Source organism: Coregonus lavaretus, assembly GCF_964263955.1.
Source record: "Coregonus lavaretus genome assembly, chromosome: 9".
NCBI lineage: Eukaryota > Metazoa > Chordata > Actinopteri > Salmoniformes > Salmonidae > Coregonus > Coregonus lavaretus.
The window spans coordinates 49,114,133-49,135,312 of NC_139996.1; the positions used below are offsets into that span (position 1 = coordinate 49,114,133).

General features: G+C 43.2%; 1 protein-coding gene across 1 annotated transcript in view; it reads right to left on the reverse strand.

Moving 5' to 3' along the window:
- Window positions 1–21,180, reverse strand: part of LOC311135072 (unconventional myosin-IXAa-like) — a gene marked incomplete at its 5' end in the record, with an annotated part of 144,648 nt that overhangs the window by 50,948 nt on the left and 72,520 nt on the right. The window contains 4 exons of the mRNA XM_084168942.1: window positions 2,117–2,238; window positions 10,035–10,169; window positions 11,060–11,176; window positions 17,055–17,144. Of these exons, the coding sequence (XP_084025068.1) occupies window positions 2,117–2,238; window positions 10,035–10,169; window positions 11,060–11,176; window positions 17,055–17,144 (464 nt within the window). The remainder of the gene's footprint in view (window positions 1–2,116; window positions 2,239–10,034; window positions 10,170–11,059; window positions 11,177–17,054; window positions 17,145–21,180) is intronic.

Here is a 21,180-nt window from a genome sequence, read left to right on the forward strand (position 1 = left end):
GAGGCCTTTAAGAGGGGAAAAAGATCCCATTTTGACGTTGTGGCTCTGGGAAAGCAGTCCATCCACACTCATCCATCCACTTCTTATTACATCCAGATCAGTGTTCAGAGCTAAGTGGCTAGCAGCGCTAATAGCTAGGTTAGGCTAGGTTAGCTAGCTTAGCATGGCTAATACAGTCATGGTGGTCCTGTGTGTTTTTGTGTGCGAGGCTTCAATGTATGTGGGATTGAGATGGTATTGTGAAGTGGCCTGTGTGAGAGGCTTTTAAAAAGGGTGAGCGAAAGTGTACATGTGCCCCAAAAACGCAAACGTATGAATGAGTATAATTTTGATGTGCTTAAGTTAGCCTGGCTAACGTCGTAATCAATCAAGCATTTCACTAGTAATGAAGAGAGTCTGTTGTATTCCACATCTTGTCTGTAATCTTTATTATTTTTTATTTTATTTTTTTAAATCTTTATTTAACCAGGAAAAGCCCATTGAGACCCAGAGTCTCTTTTTCAAGGGGTGACTAAGGAGGGTGACTCTAAGGTCACTATAAATGAGTGAAAGTCCAGCAATGTAACCAACTTGGTTTTATATTGGCTTTGTTCTAAAGAAGTTTGACATACAGTCAGATTAAAAATGATTGGCACCCTTGATAAAGATGAGCAAAAAAGACTGTATAAAATAAATAATACCAACACTGAGCTATATTGAATGATTCTTTTTTTTAAATGATATTATTTTATACTAATACATTTGCTCAGAAAAATAGATTTTGTTCAACAAGTAATACAAAAAAAGATGAGGGTAAAAAGGCATCATTTATTTACTATTTTTAATTTTTATATGTCTTATTTCTGTTAACTCTGCATCATTGGGAAGGGCTCGTAAGCTAGCATTCCACAGTAAAGTCTACAACCCGTTGCATTCGGTGCATGTGACAAATAAAATTGGATTTGATTTCAATACTCCAGCACCCTCCCCTTGCAAGGATAATGACACAGCCTATTTTCTCAAATGTTTTATGAGATTGGAGAACACTTTGGGAGGGATCTTAAGCCATTCCTCCATATAGAATCTTTCCAGATATCCTTCGTCTGCGCCTATGGAGTTCACTATTCAATTCAAACCGCATGTTTTGTCAAAAAACTGAGGCATATGCAGAAAAGCACCTCATACCTACGGTAAAATATGGTGGTGGTTCTTGGATGTTACGGGGCTATTTTGCTTCCGCTGGTCCTGGGGCCCCCTTGTTAAGGTCAACAGCATCATGAACTTTACCAAGTACCAGGACATTTTAGCCAACAACCTGGTTGCCTCTGCCAGGAGGCTGACACTTGGCCACAAGTAGATCTTCGAGCAAGACCATAATCCCAAGCACACATCAAAACAAAATCAACATTTTGCAAAGGCCATCTCAGTCTCTGGACATGAACCCCATTGAAAATATGTGGTTTGAATAGAAGAGGGCTGTCCATAAGAGCAGACAAAGGATATATATAATATATAATAATAATATATAATATGCCATTTAGCAGACGCTTTTATCCAAAGCGACTTACAGTCATGCGTGCATACATTTTTGTGTATGGGGGGATATCAAGGATCTGGAAAGATTCTGTAAGGAGGAATGGTCTAAGATCCCTCCCAATGTGTTTATCCAATCTCATAAAACATTTTAGAAAAAGGCTTAGTGTCATTATTCTCACAGGGGGGGGGGGGGGGTTCTGGAAAACTGAAAACAGGGGTGCCAATCATTTTGACCCCTATCTTTTTTATTACTTGTTAAACAAAATCTCTTTCTCTGAGCAATTGTATTAGTATATAATAATCACATTTTCCAGTATTTTTTGGTCATTATCAAGGTGACAATATAATTGTGGACCTGACTGTATATAAACAGCACCATCTTCTGAGCCCTGCTTAATCCTTCCCAACTACTATGTTCTATGGAGCCTGAGGACATTCAAGAACAAACCCTTTTTACTGCAGATTTAGGTTTTGGCTAAGAAAGTACACATCTTAATGTGACATTGCAGGAATGTGCCCTGAGGTATTGCTTTAACTAGGACAGAGGTGTACAAAAAAGGATGGAGAAAAGAGAAAGGCTTTGACATGACAGCTCACGTACTTGCACTCTTCATCCAGCAGATGGAGCAACGCAGTCGGCTTCTTGCTGATAAGGTTGATGCAGCCTGTGTTGTCGATGTAGTCGATGTTGTGCCAGCTGATGCCCTCTGCCCTGTACTCATCCTGAGGGGGGAAAACAACAGTGATGTGGTGTCAGAAACAGTGCCGGCGGTAAAAGTTGTTCACAAATCATCCAATACATCAAATTTCCCCTTTGGGAATCAATAAAGTTTATTTAATTCATGTGAATGTCAAGTCAAAAGTCTGGGGAATTCCGCAGAGAAACAACATGATTGAACAGTATATTCATCACACTTGTTATAGGACATGCTGATAACGTTAAAGGGGTACTTCGGGAATTTGCCATTTATCTACTTCCCCAGAGTCAGATAAACTTGTGGATACCATTTTTAAGTCTCTGCGTGCAGTTTAAAGGAAGTTGCTAACCAGCGCTACCGCAATTGCTAACTAGCGAAAGCGCAACGACTGAAAGGTATATGCTAAGCTAACATATGGAATTGTTTTAAGATGGTCATACCATGGATCATTTAGCTATTAGATTTTTTTATTTTAGGAACACTTTAGGTATAAAAAAAAAGATAAAAAGATAAAATATTGAATTTGGCCTTTACTACTAGCCCATAGAAACGCAATGAATAACACATTCATAAATGGCAAAAAAGATAGTCAAAAAATAAATCATAAGGAATAAGGTCTTGAAGTGTCTGTCCTATATCTAGGAGTTAAGAAAGCTCAGGAAATATTTTAGTTTTTTTTGGACACATATTTAATCCCTTATTTTGTTGGCACAAAACTACCTCCATACTTCCATTAGTTTGTATGGGTTACCTTCAGACGAGTCCCGTGACACTTGTGGGGGTCATAATAGTTTGTAGGCCAAACCGTTCAGACTCTACAGACATTTTAATGAGAAGACCGATTTTCGGGATGTCTCATGGTCCGACAAACACCGCTGCAGCTCGGCCACCTTCCACCGCAGATGCGGAAGGCCGCCATAGTAACTAATATCTCTAGCTTAAACTGACGGATTTTGATGTGGATTTTTTTATTACGTTACTGAGATTGATGCATGGGTGCGTCAATAGACTTAAGGATTAACTTCCTTCATACTGGACACAGAAAGCATAAGCCACATTGAAACAGACCAGACTTTAACTATACAACAAAGGTCTCCAGTGTGTCCACGTGTGAACAGTTTCCACCCCCAAAAAATGAGGGCGAGACCTTTTACAGTGTAACGTCACGAGAAAGTCTGGAAAACCACAAGCTTATGACACCTGGTACCCAATGGAGTTGGGGGACATAAACAGGGTGTAGTGGTGCGGGTCACGTATGTTAGCTGGTGTTCTAAGCCCCTCGAGCTCTCTGACTACTGGAGTATGACCCAGAAGCCCTGTGGGAGTTAGTGTGTGTGTCTTTGGGTCAGACACCGTCACACAACAACAGAGGACCAGGAAGTGGAACTAGCCGGGACACCCATCTCCGCAGCTAGCAGGGCTTGCGGTGTGGCCAGCTGAAGCAGGAACATGCTTTCATGTGTTCGACTTGACATGCCTACCCTTCCTCTCTCTACGGTCTAAACGCTAGTATAATAAGAAAAGCATTTTTAACATGCGGTAGTTAGTGAGAAAGAAGTTGTGGAAAAGGAAAAAAGGAACCATAAAAGGTCAAATTAGTCATTCGTTTGCGTTTTGGGGAAATATGCCGTTCTATTCCTCAGCCCAAGTGGCAGTTAGAGAGGCAAACTATACCTAATAAATTGTACATACAACTTACTCACATCATGAAGCATTACTATACCGACTCATTATGATAGTGCTCCTGTGTTTATCTATCACAAAAGACTAAAGTTCAAAATAAACTTTTCTTTTTTTTGAATTTTCAATGAAATTCCAACATGGGACATGACAAATCTGCACTAAACACAGGGCACAGCAATCCAGGCCTAAACCTTCCTGTATTACAGAGGGGAACATACGTTTTATGTGCAACAGAGCTTTTCAGGGGTTATGGCCGTATCATCTATTACTGCAGTTCGCGCTCTCTTCCTGTGCTCTGTCTCTCTCTCTCTCTCTCTCTCCCCCTCTCAGTCACTTGCTCTCTCTCTCTCTCTCTCTTACTGCTCTCTCTCTCACTATCTCCTCTCTTTCACTGCTCTCTCTGCATCCTATGCTGTATTGTGCTTGGCAGGCTGCCCCAGTGTTAACAGGCCGGGCCATAGGGGACAGAAGCATGCTCTCTCTCGTTACTATAAAATGAAAGGGTGGTTTATTGAAGTGTAGGGAGGAACACTGGGTCTATAGAGGGAGTTGGGAGCAGGTTATGGTGATATTAAACCTTTAAGGCAGCTACAGTATAGATACAGCATCTCTGTATAGCCTGATCCCAGATCTGTTTGTGCAGTCTTGCCAGTAGGAGTTGGAAAGAGGCAACATAGCATAAATAGATCTGGGATCAGGCTATCAGTGTTAGTGAGGGTAGTTGACTTTCTCTGTACAAATACTGTAGAGCAGAGAGTTCTGAAGGAGTCAGAGGATTGGGACTTAAGATGGGTCCACATGACTCATATAGTGATGACGTACTCAAGTGGTAAGCTGAACTCACTGACCAGAATAAGCAGCTACAGGGCTGGAATAAGGCGGTACCGGTAAAGCTAATTAAATCCTATCAAAATTATGGCCATTTTACATTTCACAAAGTTTACAGACCTAAGTGGGTGTGTGATGTATTATGAATCAACTGACATTCTATTTACACAATTATTCATAGAAAGGCGGAATTGAATCGCCCTCTGATTTCAGACAAAGATACCAGAGCACAGATGTTTTCTTGAAGTTGGTGAGAAGTCTATCTCTCAGGAGGGTGCGTAAATGTGATACACTGTTTGCATAGAGGCTGTGGTCAAGTGTTTTTGAGCTTGGATTCGTCTGTAAATCATTTTCATACAGATGGAGCGAAAATTAAGGAGCAATTGGCATGGTGGTGTAAACATTGGAGTCGGGCCCCCATGGATAATAGTATTTGGTGCGGTCCTATTTGCTTTGGCCACTGTTCAAATGTAAACACTCAAATACTCGCTGCTGATAAGAGTAACTGATTGGTTGGAGAGGTGAGACGGCCCAGTGTGGGGGAAGAGGACTAGGATGCATTTGCCCCTAGACACTGATTCAAGGTCAGTTTTGCACATCACCCTAACAAGTTAGGATTTGGGGAGGGTAAACTGGATAGCTGATCCTAGATTGAGCGCAAGCAAGGGGGAGTGGATTAAGTTGACACTACACAGTAATCTGAGGTCATTTTTGCATTTCATCAAGATCTAATCAGATTAGGATTTGGAGATTGTAGGCTGATCCTAGATCTGTGTTGAAGTGCAACTTCGACCCAGAGCAATGGAGGGGGAGTAGAGGCGTGTAGTATTTTCCTTCATTCAAATGTCAGAGGGAGGGAGGTGCCACGACCACACTGTACTATTCACAAACACAAATCAGTCAGAATCTGGCAACCCTTCCACAGGGCCTGGTACTCAACTTAACCTCCACAGTTTCGATTGTAAAATAAACTCCCATATGAAAAAACAATAACTATGCAGGGCCAAACTTGTAGGTGAATTTATTAAAGCATAATAAACTTGAACCCCCTTAAAGCGACATTAGGGGTGATGTTTTTGGGGTAAATGCTTAAGAGGCAGTTTCTAGTTGACCATCACAAGGAACAGGTCCCGATCGTGTCAGAACGTTATGGGAAAATTTTGATAATAGACATACCCAAAAGTAATTATTTTCATGAGATGGCCATAAACAATAACTAGTAATGCTGCATAGTTCTAGAAAGGTCTGGAACTCACCTTTCTGATAAAGATAGTTATACATTGCTGAGGTAAATGACTTATTATAAATGACTTATTATAAGATTTAACCTTTCATATAACTGTAAAACAAATATGATCACATTTAGTGATAGAGCTTTTTTTCTTCTTCTGCCAAGCCTCCTCTGATCGACGCAGAGACCCCATTAGAATGTTTGCAGACTCGTTACAACTTCGCCTTTACGGATGAAGGGATTTCGTCCCTCTGTGACCAAGAGAAAGTGGTCGTGGTTCAATTCTATGAAGTTATTTCGTAATTTTTCACAATGAGAGCTCTAAAACTCATGGGCGGCACACAATTGGCCCAGTGTCGTCCAGGGTAGGGGAGGGAATGGCCGGCAGGGATGTAGCTCAGTTGATAGAGCATGGCGTTTGCAACGCCAGGGTTGTGGGTTCGATTCCCACGGGGGGCCAGTATAAAAAAAATATATATATATATGTATTCACTAACTGTAAGTCGCTCTGGATAAGAGCGTCTGCTAAATGACTAAAATGTAAAATGTAAATGTAAATCCGGCTGAAAATATCACAGCGAGATGAAACCACGATTGATGAAATCGCTAAACTGTCCCCTTTCATATGGATTATGTGTGTATTGTTTTTGTTTGTATTGCTAGGTATTACTGCACTGTTGGCGCTAGAAACACAAGTATTTCGGTGCACCTGTGATAACATCTGCAAATCTGTGTATGTAACTAATACATTTTGATTTGATATGTCGTCTCCCAGGCTGGGCTCCGTCGATTCTTTGTCTGGATAGGCCAGAAAATGTTTGACAGGGCCTTACACAACAATGTTTTCCATGACAAATGACACATTTGTTCACACCTGAACTAATATTACTCAACACTGTGCAATTGGACAAGCTGTATTTGTTCAGGAAATCATTTGTATTATTTCACTTCATATCAAATGTTCTATTTTATGATAAAAGAGCAATTAGTGCATTTCAAAGGTTGCTGTGAAGGCCCTAAGCTGGGATAAAAACTCTCAGTGTGTTGTGTTCCCAGCCCACAGAGTGGAGGGTGGAGGTGACAGAAACAGATTACATAGTCAATGCCAGCCGGTGGTTATATGTGATCTTCATTGAGAGTGAAGGGACATTAGCCCAAACGTTTAAAAACACTGCTCTTTTTTCCAGCTAGAAGCGCTGGGCCCACCCGCCGACCTGCCACAGCCAATCGGGAACCGGAGAGAGGGAGACGAGCGGTGACAGCCATCGTGACATCATGTCTGTCTGATCACAGCGTACATCTGACATCAGTTTTAGGAGGTTATCATGAGAATGACAGTGCTACAGTGGTTTACAGAGTAGGCTACCTAACATGCAGTGCATACCACATCCATCTGCAGTTGTATGCATGGGTATCAGAGATGTGTTGACTGCAGAACGAGGGTGCAGGGTATGTCATTGTGTTAATGACAACTGAAGTGTTGCTCATCAGTCTCTAATCATGACAGAGAGAGAGACAGAGACAGAGAGAGAGAGAGAGAGAGAGAGAGAGAGAGAGAGAGAGAGAGAGAGAGAGAGAGAGAGAGAGGAAGGAAGGAAAGTGAGAAAGAGCGAGAAGGAAAAGTAGAGAGAGATAGAGAGAGAGAAGGAAAGAGGAAAGAGTAAGAGAGGGGGAAGGAAGGAGAGCCATACATGGAGGTGGGGGCAGAGCAGAGGTTCATCAAGTGTATTACTGTGTTAATGCAAACTCAAGTGTCTCAGCCTCATCAGCCTCATAATGACAGCTCTTCACACAGCCTAGGTCATCCAGGCGATCTCACACACACATGCACCTAATTTACTCATGGGTGACATGCTAAATGCTAATCAAAGTACACTGAGGACGTGCAGTGCAGCGGTGGTTGAAACAGAGCAGATATTCAACCACACATACATTATTCTACACTTAGACAAAGACCTGATTAGATATGAAAACACTCAAAACACAATTACAGACAAAATGTATTGACAGAAGAGTGAATCTAGAGATCCTGCTTTAGCGCAACCACTTAGCAGCTGTGTGTGTGTGTGTGTGTGTGTGTGTGTGTGTGTATTTCTGCCCTGCTATTTCACTGTAATGGCAGTGTGTTAGTAGGTACGTGTACTAGCGCAGGTGGTGAGTCATGGAGTGGTAAGTAACAGTACTGACACAGTTTGTGACGCAAATGACAGGTCATAGCAATGACAACCGGCACCTAAAGGACTCAGGGCTACCTTGAAAAAGAGATTCCTATCCCAATGTGACCAGGGCCTGTATCCACAAAGCGTCTCAGAGTAGGAGTTCTGATCTAGGATCAGTTTAGACTTTTAGATCATAATTAATAATATTATATGGACAGATCCTAGATCCTATGTTTTGTGGATACGGGCACTGGTTAAATAAAGAATAAATAAATAAAAACATGCATCATAGAATTAATGCAAGGATGGATGAACTACACTTCCTGGTACAGAGAAAAACAATTACATGTTTTTATTGGATGTTCTAAGTCCACAACAACGCTTAAACCACATCAGGATAAAATGTTGAGTGTAGTTACCCTTGAATTCAATTGTGCACCAGCAAGAGACCATTCTTTAGTCAGCTGGGTTTATGTAGTGCACGTGATTACGGAGCTTGCAAAACATAAGGCCACTGGATTGATGCAAATAATCATGATATCATTCTGCCAGGTAGGCATAGTTTACTTCGTAAATAACATTTAATTGTGAAGGTTTTTGAGAAAGCCTTTCCATCTCGACAAGAAGAAGGTTATCATTAGCATCATCGCTAACGGCTACACAAAGGGTAGATATACACGTGCATCACAGACAGGGCCATTGCCTTTTCAGAAAGTTGCAGGGAATATGAATCACTGACACATTTTGTTCATGTCTTATGATAAACTGTCTTATGATAAAATTTATACATTTTCTAATAAGTTCAATCGATTTAGTTGATTTCCTACCAAGGTCAATACATTTTTGAATATTGTTGAATTCCGTTTTAATGTCTAGCTTCTGTGATTTAGTGATTTGAGAAGGCCCTACACATAAGCAACTTACCATAGTCAAAAGTCTGCATAAGAACCATTGCCACACTCAAAAGTCATCATAAGCCAGGCACTAGGGCGCTAGGCTAAATGAGACAAAACCAAAACAATTAACACCATCCAGACAAAACAAGAATAGAATGAGCCTATCTCCAGGTCATTGTGAGTGGTAAACACAGACAGAGCGGAGACGGGCGGCGTTACTCGAGTCAGTAGCCAAGAGGCCCAAAACATCCTCATCAAAACCAAATCAAAACACCCCGCCTGGAAACCTCTGTGTGCGTAAATTCCTGACCTCGTAAACCATGCATTTACTGCATGCCTTCCGACGATGAGGAAATAGCCCTTTTTCACAACACTATTCATTCAATGCGGTTCTCATCTACGGTTTCAATCTGAAGCGATAAACATTTTGGGGGAAATAATCTAAAAACATAATTTTGTGGAATGTGGAATAGGCACAATGCAGTGATACTAACACTCTGAAGCTCAGACACACACAAATACACACACACACACACACACACACACACACTGTGACTCTCTCTCACACACACAGTATGACGCTAACACACACAGCGGCTGGGTGTGTGCTATTGTGTGCCCAGCGAATAAGACTAAGGTGAGGATACTACACAGAGGAAATTACAACACGCCTCACAATAGCTATTGTGGAACTAGTAAACAGGCATACCAGCCACCGCTGTCACAACCATAGAAATAGAATTACTAGAATGGACATTCACATTCGAGTCAACATTCCATGATGGGTGGACTCGCAGCTTCCTTCTATTTCTACAGTCACAGCATGGAGCATTGGATTGAATAGGACACTTTATTGTCCACACAACACTGTAGTTCAAACAACAGTTAAAACTTCTACGCCAGTTGGGAGTGTGACTGAACACGCCCAATTCTGTTGTTGACCTGAAGTGTGGTCCATAAGCACCGACTCACACACACACACACACACATTGCGCGCACACGCACACACTGAAAGAGACCTTACTTGTTCTAGCTTAAAGATGTGCTGGTTAAAGTAGTGTTGGAGCCTCTCGTTGGCAAAGTTGATGCAGAACTGCTCAAAGCTGTTGTTCTCATAGTCTTCAAAGCCAAAGATGTCCAGCACTCCAATTGAAAGAATCTGAAGTGAAAGAGAGAGTTCAGTTAGATGTGTTTAATTTGGCATTTATCAAATATTTAACATTGTAATACATAACTACATTTAGAAAAAAATACAATGAGCTCGATGAACCTTCCATCAAAACCTACATAACCCTAACATAATGGAATAACGATGCACCGTATGTCACTGTCTATGCCATCATGATATCTCTATGCAGGCCTTATGAGAAGAGGTTCATTCACAATTTTTAAGACCCAATAAAGAGGGACTGACAAATTATGAGTGATAGATGGATGTTCAACTCTGCTCCCATATCTTATGTCTGAAGAGTCTAGCGGTCTGTCTGAGCACATTAGACAGCACTGTGGGATAGAAGTGGGCTAAGGGACAACAGTGCCTCTAACATTGCCCTAAACCACAGCAGTCCAAATCTACCCTCATCTGCTCACACACACACACACACACACACACACACACACGTCTGTTGAGCACCACTTAAACAAGCAGAAGAGGCCATCATGCCATCTGCCTCAATGTTCTGGGCACACATGTGTACGCAAATGTGATCTGTGATCTAATCCTTTGCATGCCCACTGGGCAAAGCCAGTCAGCTGCCACGGTGCCAGGGTGCCCCCCCCCCCCCGTGTGCCAGAGCTTGCATGAGTGTGAAGAATGTGTGCGTGTGAGGATATGTGCGCATGTGTGAGGGAACGTGTGTGTGTGTGTGTGTGTGTGAGGGAACGTGCGCGTGTGGGAGGAAACGTGCGTGTGTGGGAGGGAACGTGCGCGTGTGGGAGGGAACGTGCGTGCGTGTGAGGGAACGTGCACGTGTGAGTAAATGTTTGCTTGTGTCGGTGCTTACATGAATGACTTCATGCGTGCTGTGTGTGTGTAGGTCCAAATCTTACCTTGGCACTATCCTCCAGGTCTTTGTTGTTGAGCAGAGCATGGTTGGTCCTGAAGACGATCCAGTCAAACAGGGCGCTGTACAGGGATTTGGCCATGGAGTCCCGCACGGTGCCAGCCTACACACACAGAGAGACAATCATGACACATTTTACAGTCTGCTCCAATCACAGTGCTATCCACACTGTATATGCATTTAATCTGGACCATGGGTTTATCCCCCCCCCCCCCTTCACACACACACAGATACACACACACATACAATATCCTTCCCTCTTGATCTTGAGCTAAATATATATAAGGACATGTTGTTCAAAGCCTTACATAATGTAGATTAGGTACAAGCAACAATGGCAAACATTTCCACAAAATAATCTGCCGTACCGTACTGTGTGTCTGTGTGTCTGTCTCTGTGTGTATGTGTCAGTCTGTCTGTGTGCGTCTCTGGGTGTGTGCGGGTGTTTGTCTGTGTGTGTGTGTAGGTGTCGGTCTAGGTGTGTGTGTGGGTGTCTGTCTGGGTGTGTGGGTGTCTGTCTGGGTGTGTGGGTGGGTGTCTGTCTGGGTGGGTGTCTGTCTGGGTGGGTGGGTGTCTGTCTGGGTGGGTGGGTGTCTGTCTGGGTGGGTGGGTGTCTGTCTGGGTGGGTGGGTGTCTGTCTGGGTGGGTGGGTGTCTGTCTGGGTGGGTGGGTGTCTGTCTGGGTGGGTGGGTGGGTGTCTGTCTGGGTGGGTGGGTGGGTGTCTGTCTGGGTGTCTCTGTGTGTGTGTGTCTGTGTGTGTCTCTACTGTATTTGTCTTTCCATTACCATATATCCATTTACCCATCTGTCAGTATAAGTATGCATCTCCATCTCTCTATATCTAGCTAGCCACCGGTATGTCTGTCTGTTTAGAGTACATGTCTCTCAATCCAGATATATGTCGGTCTGTCCATCTGCAGTATCATTGACTCAGGGATGCTGATCCATTGTAATACCACTCTCTCTCCCACCTGCTGGGAGCCCAGCCAACACCTGCTCCCTGCACTGCACCAGCTTAGCAAAGCAAAACCAAGGTGTACACTTAGCGTTTCTACCTTTGTACTTGGCCACTGTCAAACGTTGAAATACGTACTTCAGAGATGCTAATGAACAGATGGACTATCATCAGCATTCTGACCTGATCTGTTCTTTAAGGAGGACACAAGAAGTGGTGCTGAGACGTTGGGGAATGTGTAACCCTATATTGGACGCCGTGCATTCGTGCATGTACGCCCTAGAAGGCTACAATGCGTAGCCTTAGGGGGTTCCTTGTTTCTGAAAATCCTGTTACTGAAGGCATATCTATAATCCGTAACTCCTTGTACGTCCATCCGGATTGTATAATGTGTGGATATCTGTAAAGAAACCGTCTGAGCCTAACTTTCTCTAAACCGGCACCTACTGTATACATCGGCTAGGGTAGACAGTGGTAGGCTACATGGAACCGTGTCTTGCTAGTGGAGAATGAATAGGAGATGCTAACAATGTTAGCCAACATCAGTTTCTAACCACAGAGGCCCAACATCGCGATACTTCCAGTAACGCTTCGCAAAGCAGACTACAGACCAGACCGGGGTTTGGGAAGTCAATGGGAGAAGTGAATGAAATCTAAAGGCACGATGTAGATTAGCTGAACGTGTTATTACTCCAAACTCATAAAAGTGAAAAACAGACATGCTTTCATTTTACTCAAAAACTACTTTATATCACAGGAGTGAATTTGATTTGACGGCCTGCACATACGCAGTTCAGCGCGAGAAGACCGTGAGACCCCATGACGTGTTTCTGCGCATGAGCTTAGCTAGCCAACATCACCTACAAGCGTGATCAGGGATTTTTATTGGAGAAGCAGTTTCTAGGAATCTTCATACTGTACTATCTTTGGTAACATGTTAGCATGCCAGCTACGTTCCTCTAATGCCAACAATGTTAGCTAGCCAACAATAGTGTAACGTTTGTTAGCATGCCAGCTAACAAGTTCCTCTGGTTTTTCTACACTCCAAGCCCTGCTGTGCTACAACACTACAGCTTTACGTCATCGATCCATAAAAAGGAACAGTGACATCAGACTATTCTCAATTTTATCTTGTCTTTACATATACAAAAAAATATGTGTGAAATCAGTTTTGATTTAAAAATGGGCCATTATCATGCACCTGTCGGAACAGGGGCAGGGGAAAACAAAGCCGTCATCCATATGCACTTGAATAGCGAATGGAGGATGCTTTTCCCGCGGTTCATTTTCATGCCAGCCAGGTAGGCTATACTCCGATTGTAAAGCGAAGCAATGTGCTTAATAATACCAAAGTTAAGAAATAAACATAGTAGGCCTAGCCTAGAGAAAGCTGATGGGATCCTCCTCTTTTTAATAGAGGCCATCAAAACTCTGTTTTCTCACTCAATTGCATAGCCTAAAGAAATGTTGCGCAACACTTATTTCATTCCATGCATCACCCAGGTATGAGGAACTGGCTATCGCTGCGCAACAGGTGATCTATTCTGCTCAAACTCTGAATGACAGGGCTCTCATGAAGTGTTTTATTTTTTCGTACATTTGCATTAATGTCAGAGTAGAGGGCCAAGTACCAGGCGATTAGCGACTGGTCGTAAGCAAGTTTGGTAGGCTACTAATGTACATCAGAGCACAGTTTTGGAGAAGCCTAGTTACCATGACTCAATGGTCACGTGGAATCTGACTGCAGTCATGACTCGTGACTGCCGTTGTGGCGGTAATACGGTCACCGTAACAGCCCTAAGCTAAGCTATTATAATTGGAGTTGGAATGAGGACTTGGACATTATGACCATCCGCCTTTGGCAGTAGGAGTGTTATGGAAGGGGATTGGAGTTTCTCTGGTTAGCTGTGGTTGGTCAGACAGAGGTCTGTGCTGTAACTGGAGGCACGTCCAACGTACTCTACATGACATAGTACACATTTGTACTGTATATGAACCTTCGGTAACCTTGCGTGCCCCTGAACACAACCCTAAGGTACAGTAGAGTGTTAGCAGGCAGTAGGTGTGTTTAAACTGATTCAACTAGGTCCAGGGGAGCACAAATTCATGAGGAAGTAAAAATATGTGATATACAACACATTTCTATTAAACAGACTGTAATGTTGTGTGTCCCTGAACGCACCCCTAATGTACAATGCATTTGCTGTACATGTCTAAACCGTTTCAACTAGGTCCGGGGGAGTAGAAAATCGTGACCAAGCAAAAATATGTGTTTTAAAAAGCCTCCTCTTTTTCCCTAATGCATTATTGATCTAGGCATTATTTTTAGAGGTAAGCGCTTCGCTGTTTCCTGCTCCCAAAGGTTATGTAAGTTCCCATGCATTATGCAACACTTTCAAAACACGCTCCCAATCAAAACTGCTCAAACGTCCACCAGGGATTTTCAAACACGATGATGTGTCGCGTGAACGAACATCCATTGTCATTAAACGTCACAAGTCACAACCAGATTCCATTATTTACCACAATGGAACTACAGTGCTAGAAATGTTAGGAAATGGAATTGGATGGAGAAAAGAAACTACCTAAAAACAAAGTTTTTATGAGAGGGCCACCCAAGAGGCTGACAAAATAATTAGAGGGAAGTTATCAGAGAGAGTTTAGTAAACTGTTATGGGGTCGACCCTATAACAAGGTCTTGGCTGGTGTTTGGTAATTAGAAGCCTTTGCCGAGGAGACGACCAGAGGGGGCCTTGCTCTTTCTCGCTAATGGCTTACAAACACGGTCCGTGAGCCACAGGAGGTGTAAAACAACACCCTGCATGATCCCGCAACGCAAATTACTCGCTATTACTCGCTAGACCAGAAGTCCCCACAAGAATAGTAAACGAACAAAGATTCAACCAACTGGAGACATTTTGCCTGTCCCCGCAAGGAAAAAGGCTATTTATTTATTGGGGGTTTAGGGTTAGAGTTAGGGTTAGGGGTTAAAGGTTAGGTTTAGGTTTAGGATTAAGGTTAGGGAAAATAGGATTTTGAATGAGGAATCAATTGTGTGTCACCACAAGGTTAATAAAATAAGACTGTGTGTGTGTGTGTGTGTGTGTGTGTGTGTGTGTGTTTATGCGTGTGTGTGTGTGTTAGCTGCAAATACATTTAAATAGCTTTGATATAGAGTGGCACCATTTAATCTAAAGCACATGAATGCACAGCAGAGCCGTGGTTAATTAAAACACACACACACTCTTCCTCTCTCATTAGCTAGCATGCAGCAAGCCTTAGCTAAGGTAGGCTTCCTTTTATAGGACCTCTCTCATGAAATAACTAGGTTAATGCTTGGTAATATATAATTGCCACTAGAATAAAATGGCAATTAAGTCATGAGAGAAGGAAACTGACAGGTATCCAACCAGTCAGGCCGTTCCTCAGAAATGTGTGTTAACCCCTTAGTTGGGAACAGAGAGAAGCCTTACTACTGGACCCAAACAATCAATAAACACTCTCTCACCTATCTGAGGTTAGGAGGGAAAGGTTGTACAGAACCTATTGGAATGCAGTTCTAGTCGAGAGAGAGATAGAGAAAGAGAGAGAGAGGAGCGCGAGTAAGGGGGACAGAGAGAAAGAGAGAAACACACAGAGAGAGAAAGAGAGAGAAAGGGGGAAAGGGAGAGAAACAGAAAAAGAGAGAGAAAGATGGTATATGCCTAGTTTCTCCTCTGGGGGCAGAGATGAGATCTCAGTGACCAGGGGAACTGCTACAGCCTCTGCAGTCACTAAGCTCTTTCTCCACAGCTGCCGGGCAAACAACAACCACAGCCTTATCCTACTGATGTACTGTAGTGTAGAGAACACGCTTACTGCTGTTCTGTGCAGATTTCCTTCTGACACTGTGAATTGCATCTCTCCCCCTCTCTCCTTTCTCTAAAGGCTCATATTAGGCTGTGACGGATGGGGATTTCCATGCAGTGGAGGGCCCCTCGTTTTATTTCTCTCTCTTAACTCTCCACCTCCTCAAAGACCTCCCTCTCTCTCCACATTAAGTTGTGGCAGATGGGGGACTTCCATAGCATTAGCAGAACAACAGAGCTACAGTAACATTAAGTATTGAGTATATATTGTAGCCACAGTCTTCCTATAGGATAACGTTTTTTTAAAGCCCATTGTCTGAGCCTCTATTACGACTGTCTATGGAGAGGCTGAGGGAGACAGGATTTGGTTTCTGGTCCGGCTTCGGCTGTATATTCAAGCGGAGGTTGAACATTCCTAGGCAGAGACCACTGGGGGGATGGATGCAGCTATTGTGTAGCTAGTCGCTAATGTGTAACCAGAAGGGGGTGAAACCGGGAGGGACTACTTGGTCCAATATGAAATGCACATTTCCGTTTTCTGTTGCAAAACTTTAAAACTTTTTCCGTCACATGCCCCAATCAATGAACTCAACCCAGGTTTTTGTATTAAGGTCATTTCAAATAGGCTCTCTGTGAGATTTGGCATACAATTATGCTTTTTGGCGCTGAGGGGGTTAACGCCACATAGTAAACCTCACAGGAAACAGAAAGTCATAGAGGAAGAGACCCACAACGCCACAATCCTGAGGAAGGGGGGGGGGGGCAGCGCCACCACAACAAACCCTCCTGAGACGGCCCCTTATAATCCCTGACCACTGACGCACTCTGCTGCCAAACAAAGAGACTCCGCTCTGCTTTCTTGAGGCCTTGTGGAATGTACTGTACGCCCTCCCCCCGTGGACTACAAAAGCCTTTTGAGTTTCGACGGAAGGAAAGCAAATCCAAGCAAACAAGTAGTGTCCTGAAGAAATTAGTCTGTCAACAATTCATAAACACAACTCTATAAACCAAGTCCCAAAACTTTATACAAGATGAAATAGCTAGGAGAGTTCTGAAGTTCTGCGGCTGTTGTTGTTGTCACTTTGGGGTCGGATAGGGTTCAAAGCCGCCTGTGTGGTCTGGTGCAGTTGTGTTATTATGGTTGTTATCGTAAACAGAGCAGGAAATCTCGCGCTCACCTCTGCCAGTTTGTACGGCACTATCAGCCGCTCTCCCACCGTGACAGTCTTCCTCGTGGTCAGAGCCTCGAACAGCATCTCCTCCTTCACCTGTGGACAAAGACAAATACAAGGTCAGTCAGGAACTAGAGACAGACAGTCATTCTGAATAGAGTGCATAGCTATTAGTTGCATACATACATTTCTAGATAACAACAGACAGCAGTTAGAAAGGGGGGGTTGAGTATTGGCTAAGTGACATTGACATGGTTAGCTGAGATTAGCTTATTGTGTAGAGCAGGACACACACACACACACTCTAGCCTCGGCCCAAGCACGACAGCCCATTGACAGCAGCCAGGGCCATGCTGAGAGAGGCAGATGTCACTGCACACACATCTGACCACTCATCCATCCACTGGGATTATGGGAGTGCGGCTGACAGCTGCTGCTGAGGACGCGGCAGAGGGTACCCTGTGTGTGTGTGTGTGTGTGTGTGTGTGTGTGTGTGTGTGTGTGTGTGTGTGTGTGTGTGTGTGTGTGTGTGTAGCGGCAGCAGTGTTGATCTTAAACACCATCATGGCTATATTTTTTTCAGTTGTTTCCTTTATAATGGTCTTTGATGTAAACAGCAGCATTTGTGGGGGGCACTAATCAGACTTAATTTCATACTTCTTGATAATCCCCCACTGGGTGCAGAGCTAATTCTACTGCTCACTGATTGGTCTGTGCTGCATGACTGTCGCCTGGTAACAGCACTTAGATTCCATTCTCTAGCAAGGTTTTTAATACATAAAAAAAATATTATGTGCTGTTACTGTTTATTAATACATTTCTCAATCAAGCTAATGGGAGATGCACCCTGAAGCAGAGCCCAAACTGACCCAGGAACTGTGTTATTGTCACAGTTGCATCACTTAACACTGTCCTAGCTCCACCTAGCCCTACTGGGACCCTGAGGTCCGCCCAGAGGAACCAGTCTGTCAACTCTACCATCTGACCCTGCTCCACTTCCTCTTCCGCCCCCTCAAGAAACAGGAAGTACGAGCCAGTCATATTCCCATTCATGCATCAGTCTACACTACAGCCAATTAGCTTTCCCTGTGGAAAGTGCTGCTCACGTGACACCATAGTATAGTAAACGCAAAGATGGTGAATTGGTGACCGATAGTTCACCCATGGTATGACATGATACATGTTTATGTTCTAGATATTTGCTGCTTATGATAGTGGTTTTGAGGTGATTTAGGCATGCTTTTAGAAAAGCGCCAACAGCTATCACTCCCAGCTATCACTGTTTTGCAGTGGATACTAGTGCTAAAGCTTATCCCTAGCTAAGTAAGCAAACCCAAATCTTTAGTTGCTGGCTGACACTCCCGCTGTATAAATTAATTGCATAGTATCCAATAACTTGGGTCAACTATCCCGTTAATTCAGCAAACCCTGCCTTGTTTGAATAACGTGACACTGTGACTACTGTACCAGAGCATCGAGAAACCCCAGTATTTCCCTTCGATGGTGCTTCTACTCTCTCCGACCCTGAACATGTGGTGAGCATGTGCCTCATCTCTCGTCCTCATAAGTCACATGGTACCCGCGGCACAAAACGACTCTCTTCCTTAAAACACCCAACTGGTTCCCCTTTCTGCATAATACCCTGTGGCACAGTTGTCAGGCTTTCCAACACACTTTGATAATTGTTTTTTCAGTGACTCAACAGGATAGACTGCTAATGCTTGTGGTTTGTGTCCGGGTTAGAGTGAAATGAGAACAGCATGTGTCGACGTTGAGTAGGCGTCGGTCAGAGTTTCTACAGTAAGTTGACTTCAGCTAGCGGTTATGTCATGGTTATGTCATGGTTATGTAGGCTTTATGTCAGTCAGTGTGCTTAAGTAGTGTAGAAAGATACCTTGATCCCCTCCTATAACAGCTAATGACTGAATTGATTGAGTTATCTTCTGGTATTTAAAGCACAGCACAATTAGATATATCACCTGTGACAATGACAGGCTACATTCTGAGGTACATGCTCAGAAGAAATGCTCAGTTGGCTGCCAGCATTAGCAGTCAGAGGCCATAGCTGTGGAACAACAGTGGAGAGTGATGATGCATTGTGGTTCTACTGTAGGAGGGAGACAGAGTGTAGGAGCTGTGGTTAAGGAGGTGGGCATGTCTAATGCAAGCCCAATCCCACAAGGCACTTGTGTGGGTTCATTAGCACTGCAGTGAAAGCGTGAGTCAGAGAACTGGGACTACAATATATCCAAATCCAATGCCCTTTTCACACTATCGAGCTGATTGAAACAGTACTGTGTACTGGCTCAGATATTTTCCTTTTCAGCATGGATCCAGCAACTGGTGTATACAGGCTGGTTGCGGTACAGCTTCACATGGGCTGATTTGGCTCAGTTCAGTAGTGTGAAAAGGGTACAAGAAGACTGTAAGGAGAATGTGATCCGGACCCCAAAGATAAGGAGACACTTCTCAGCACATGAACCATTTTTGAATATAATTATACATGGATATTCTATGGACCTCCTGTTCTATCTAGTTCACGAGTCTACCAATCTTTTTCTTCCCGTTATGTCTCCTACTTGAGTTCCTCAAATGGAACACGGCCATTGTCTAATCATGTTAGTCCTACAGTATATGTCCAGCTTAGTGTGTGTGTGTGTGTGTGTGTGTGTGTGTGTGTGTGTGTGTGTGTGTGTGTGTGTGTGTGTGTGTGTGTGTGTGTGTACGTGTTGGTGCTGACGGGGCTTTGGCAGTTTCATATGAGACCAGGCCACCATGTATTTACAGTGCGAGTTCAGCCAGCTCTGCTCAAACAACCATTTCAACAATGTCAGCTTTTGGGAGGCAATACTCCAACAAATTGTCAGGCGCAAGATGTGATTCGTTAAGAGTGGTGTGTATCTCATAGATTTAATTAACATTCAAGGTGATTAGAGAATGCAGTACTACGGAAATATTGGACTTTTACGCTGCTGCTACTCTCTGTTTATTATCTATGTCTAGTCACTTTAATAACTCTACCTACATGTACATATTACCCCAATTACCTGGACTAACCGGTGCCCCCACACATTGAATCGGTACCGCTACCCCCTGTTAATAGCCTCACTATTGTTATTTTACTGCTGCTCTTTAATTATTTGTTACTATTATTTTATATTGTATTTTTTTGCAATTTTGCTTTTCAGTTTTTAGTGTTTTTAAAAAAGTTTTTATTTATTTATTGTTATTATTATTATTAATATTTTTTGGGGGGGGTATTCTTTCTTAAAACTGCATTGTTGGTTAAGGGCTTGTAAGTAAGCATTTCACTGTAAGGTCTACACCTGTTGTATTCGGCGCATGTGGCAAATAAAATTTGATTTGATTTGATTGCTTTGGACTATTTCCCTTGCATTGGCCTCTTCGCTAGCCTGTGGCGATCAAAACCATTAAAACTATTTGCAGTCTACGCAAACATTTGAAAAGAATTCAGTGACAAATTATGGATGCCATGCCACAATTGATTGTGTGTGTGTGTGTGTGTGTGCACGTGTGTGTATTGCACAATACTCTGGCAGTGTGCGCACGTGTGTGTATTGCACAATACTCTGGCAGGGTGTGCACGTGTGTGTATTGCACAATACTCTGGCAGTGTGCGCACGTGTGTGTATTGCACAATACTCTGGCAGTGTGCGCACGTGTGTGTATTGCACAATACTCTGGCAGTGTGCGCACGTGTGTGTATTGCACAATACTCTGGCAGGGTGCGCACATGTGTGTATTGCACAATACTCTGGCAGTCATGAGCTCTAGTCACCGCATCATCCAGTTTTCAAAAGACATCTCAATGTTGAACATGTCTTATCCCACTGGGCAAAAACTGGTTGAATCAACGTTGTTTCCACATCATTTCAACAAAATAATTAAATGTGATGACATTGAATCAACGTGGAAAACTGATTGGATCAAAGTAAGGGATTAGTCTTTTTTTCACCCAACTTTTAACCTAAATCCAATTACATAGTGAAATTTTTTGTAGATTTCACACTGAATTCACGTTAGTTGACAACTCAACATTGCTTGTGCATAGGCCAAACAGTTTAACATGTCAAGAATGTATGTCCATATGTACAGTATTCAAATCTCTTGG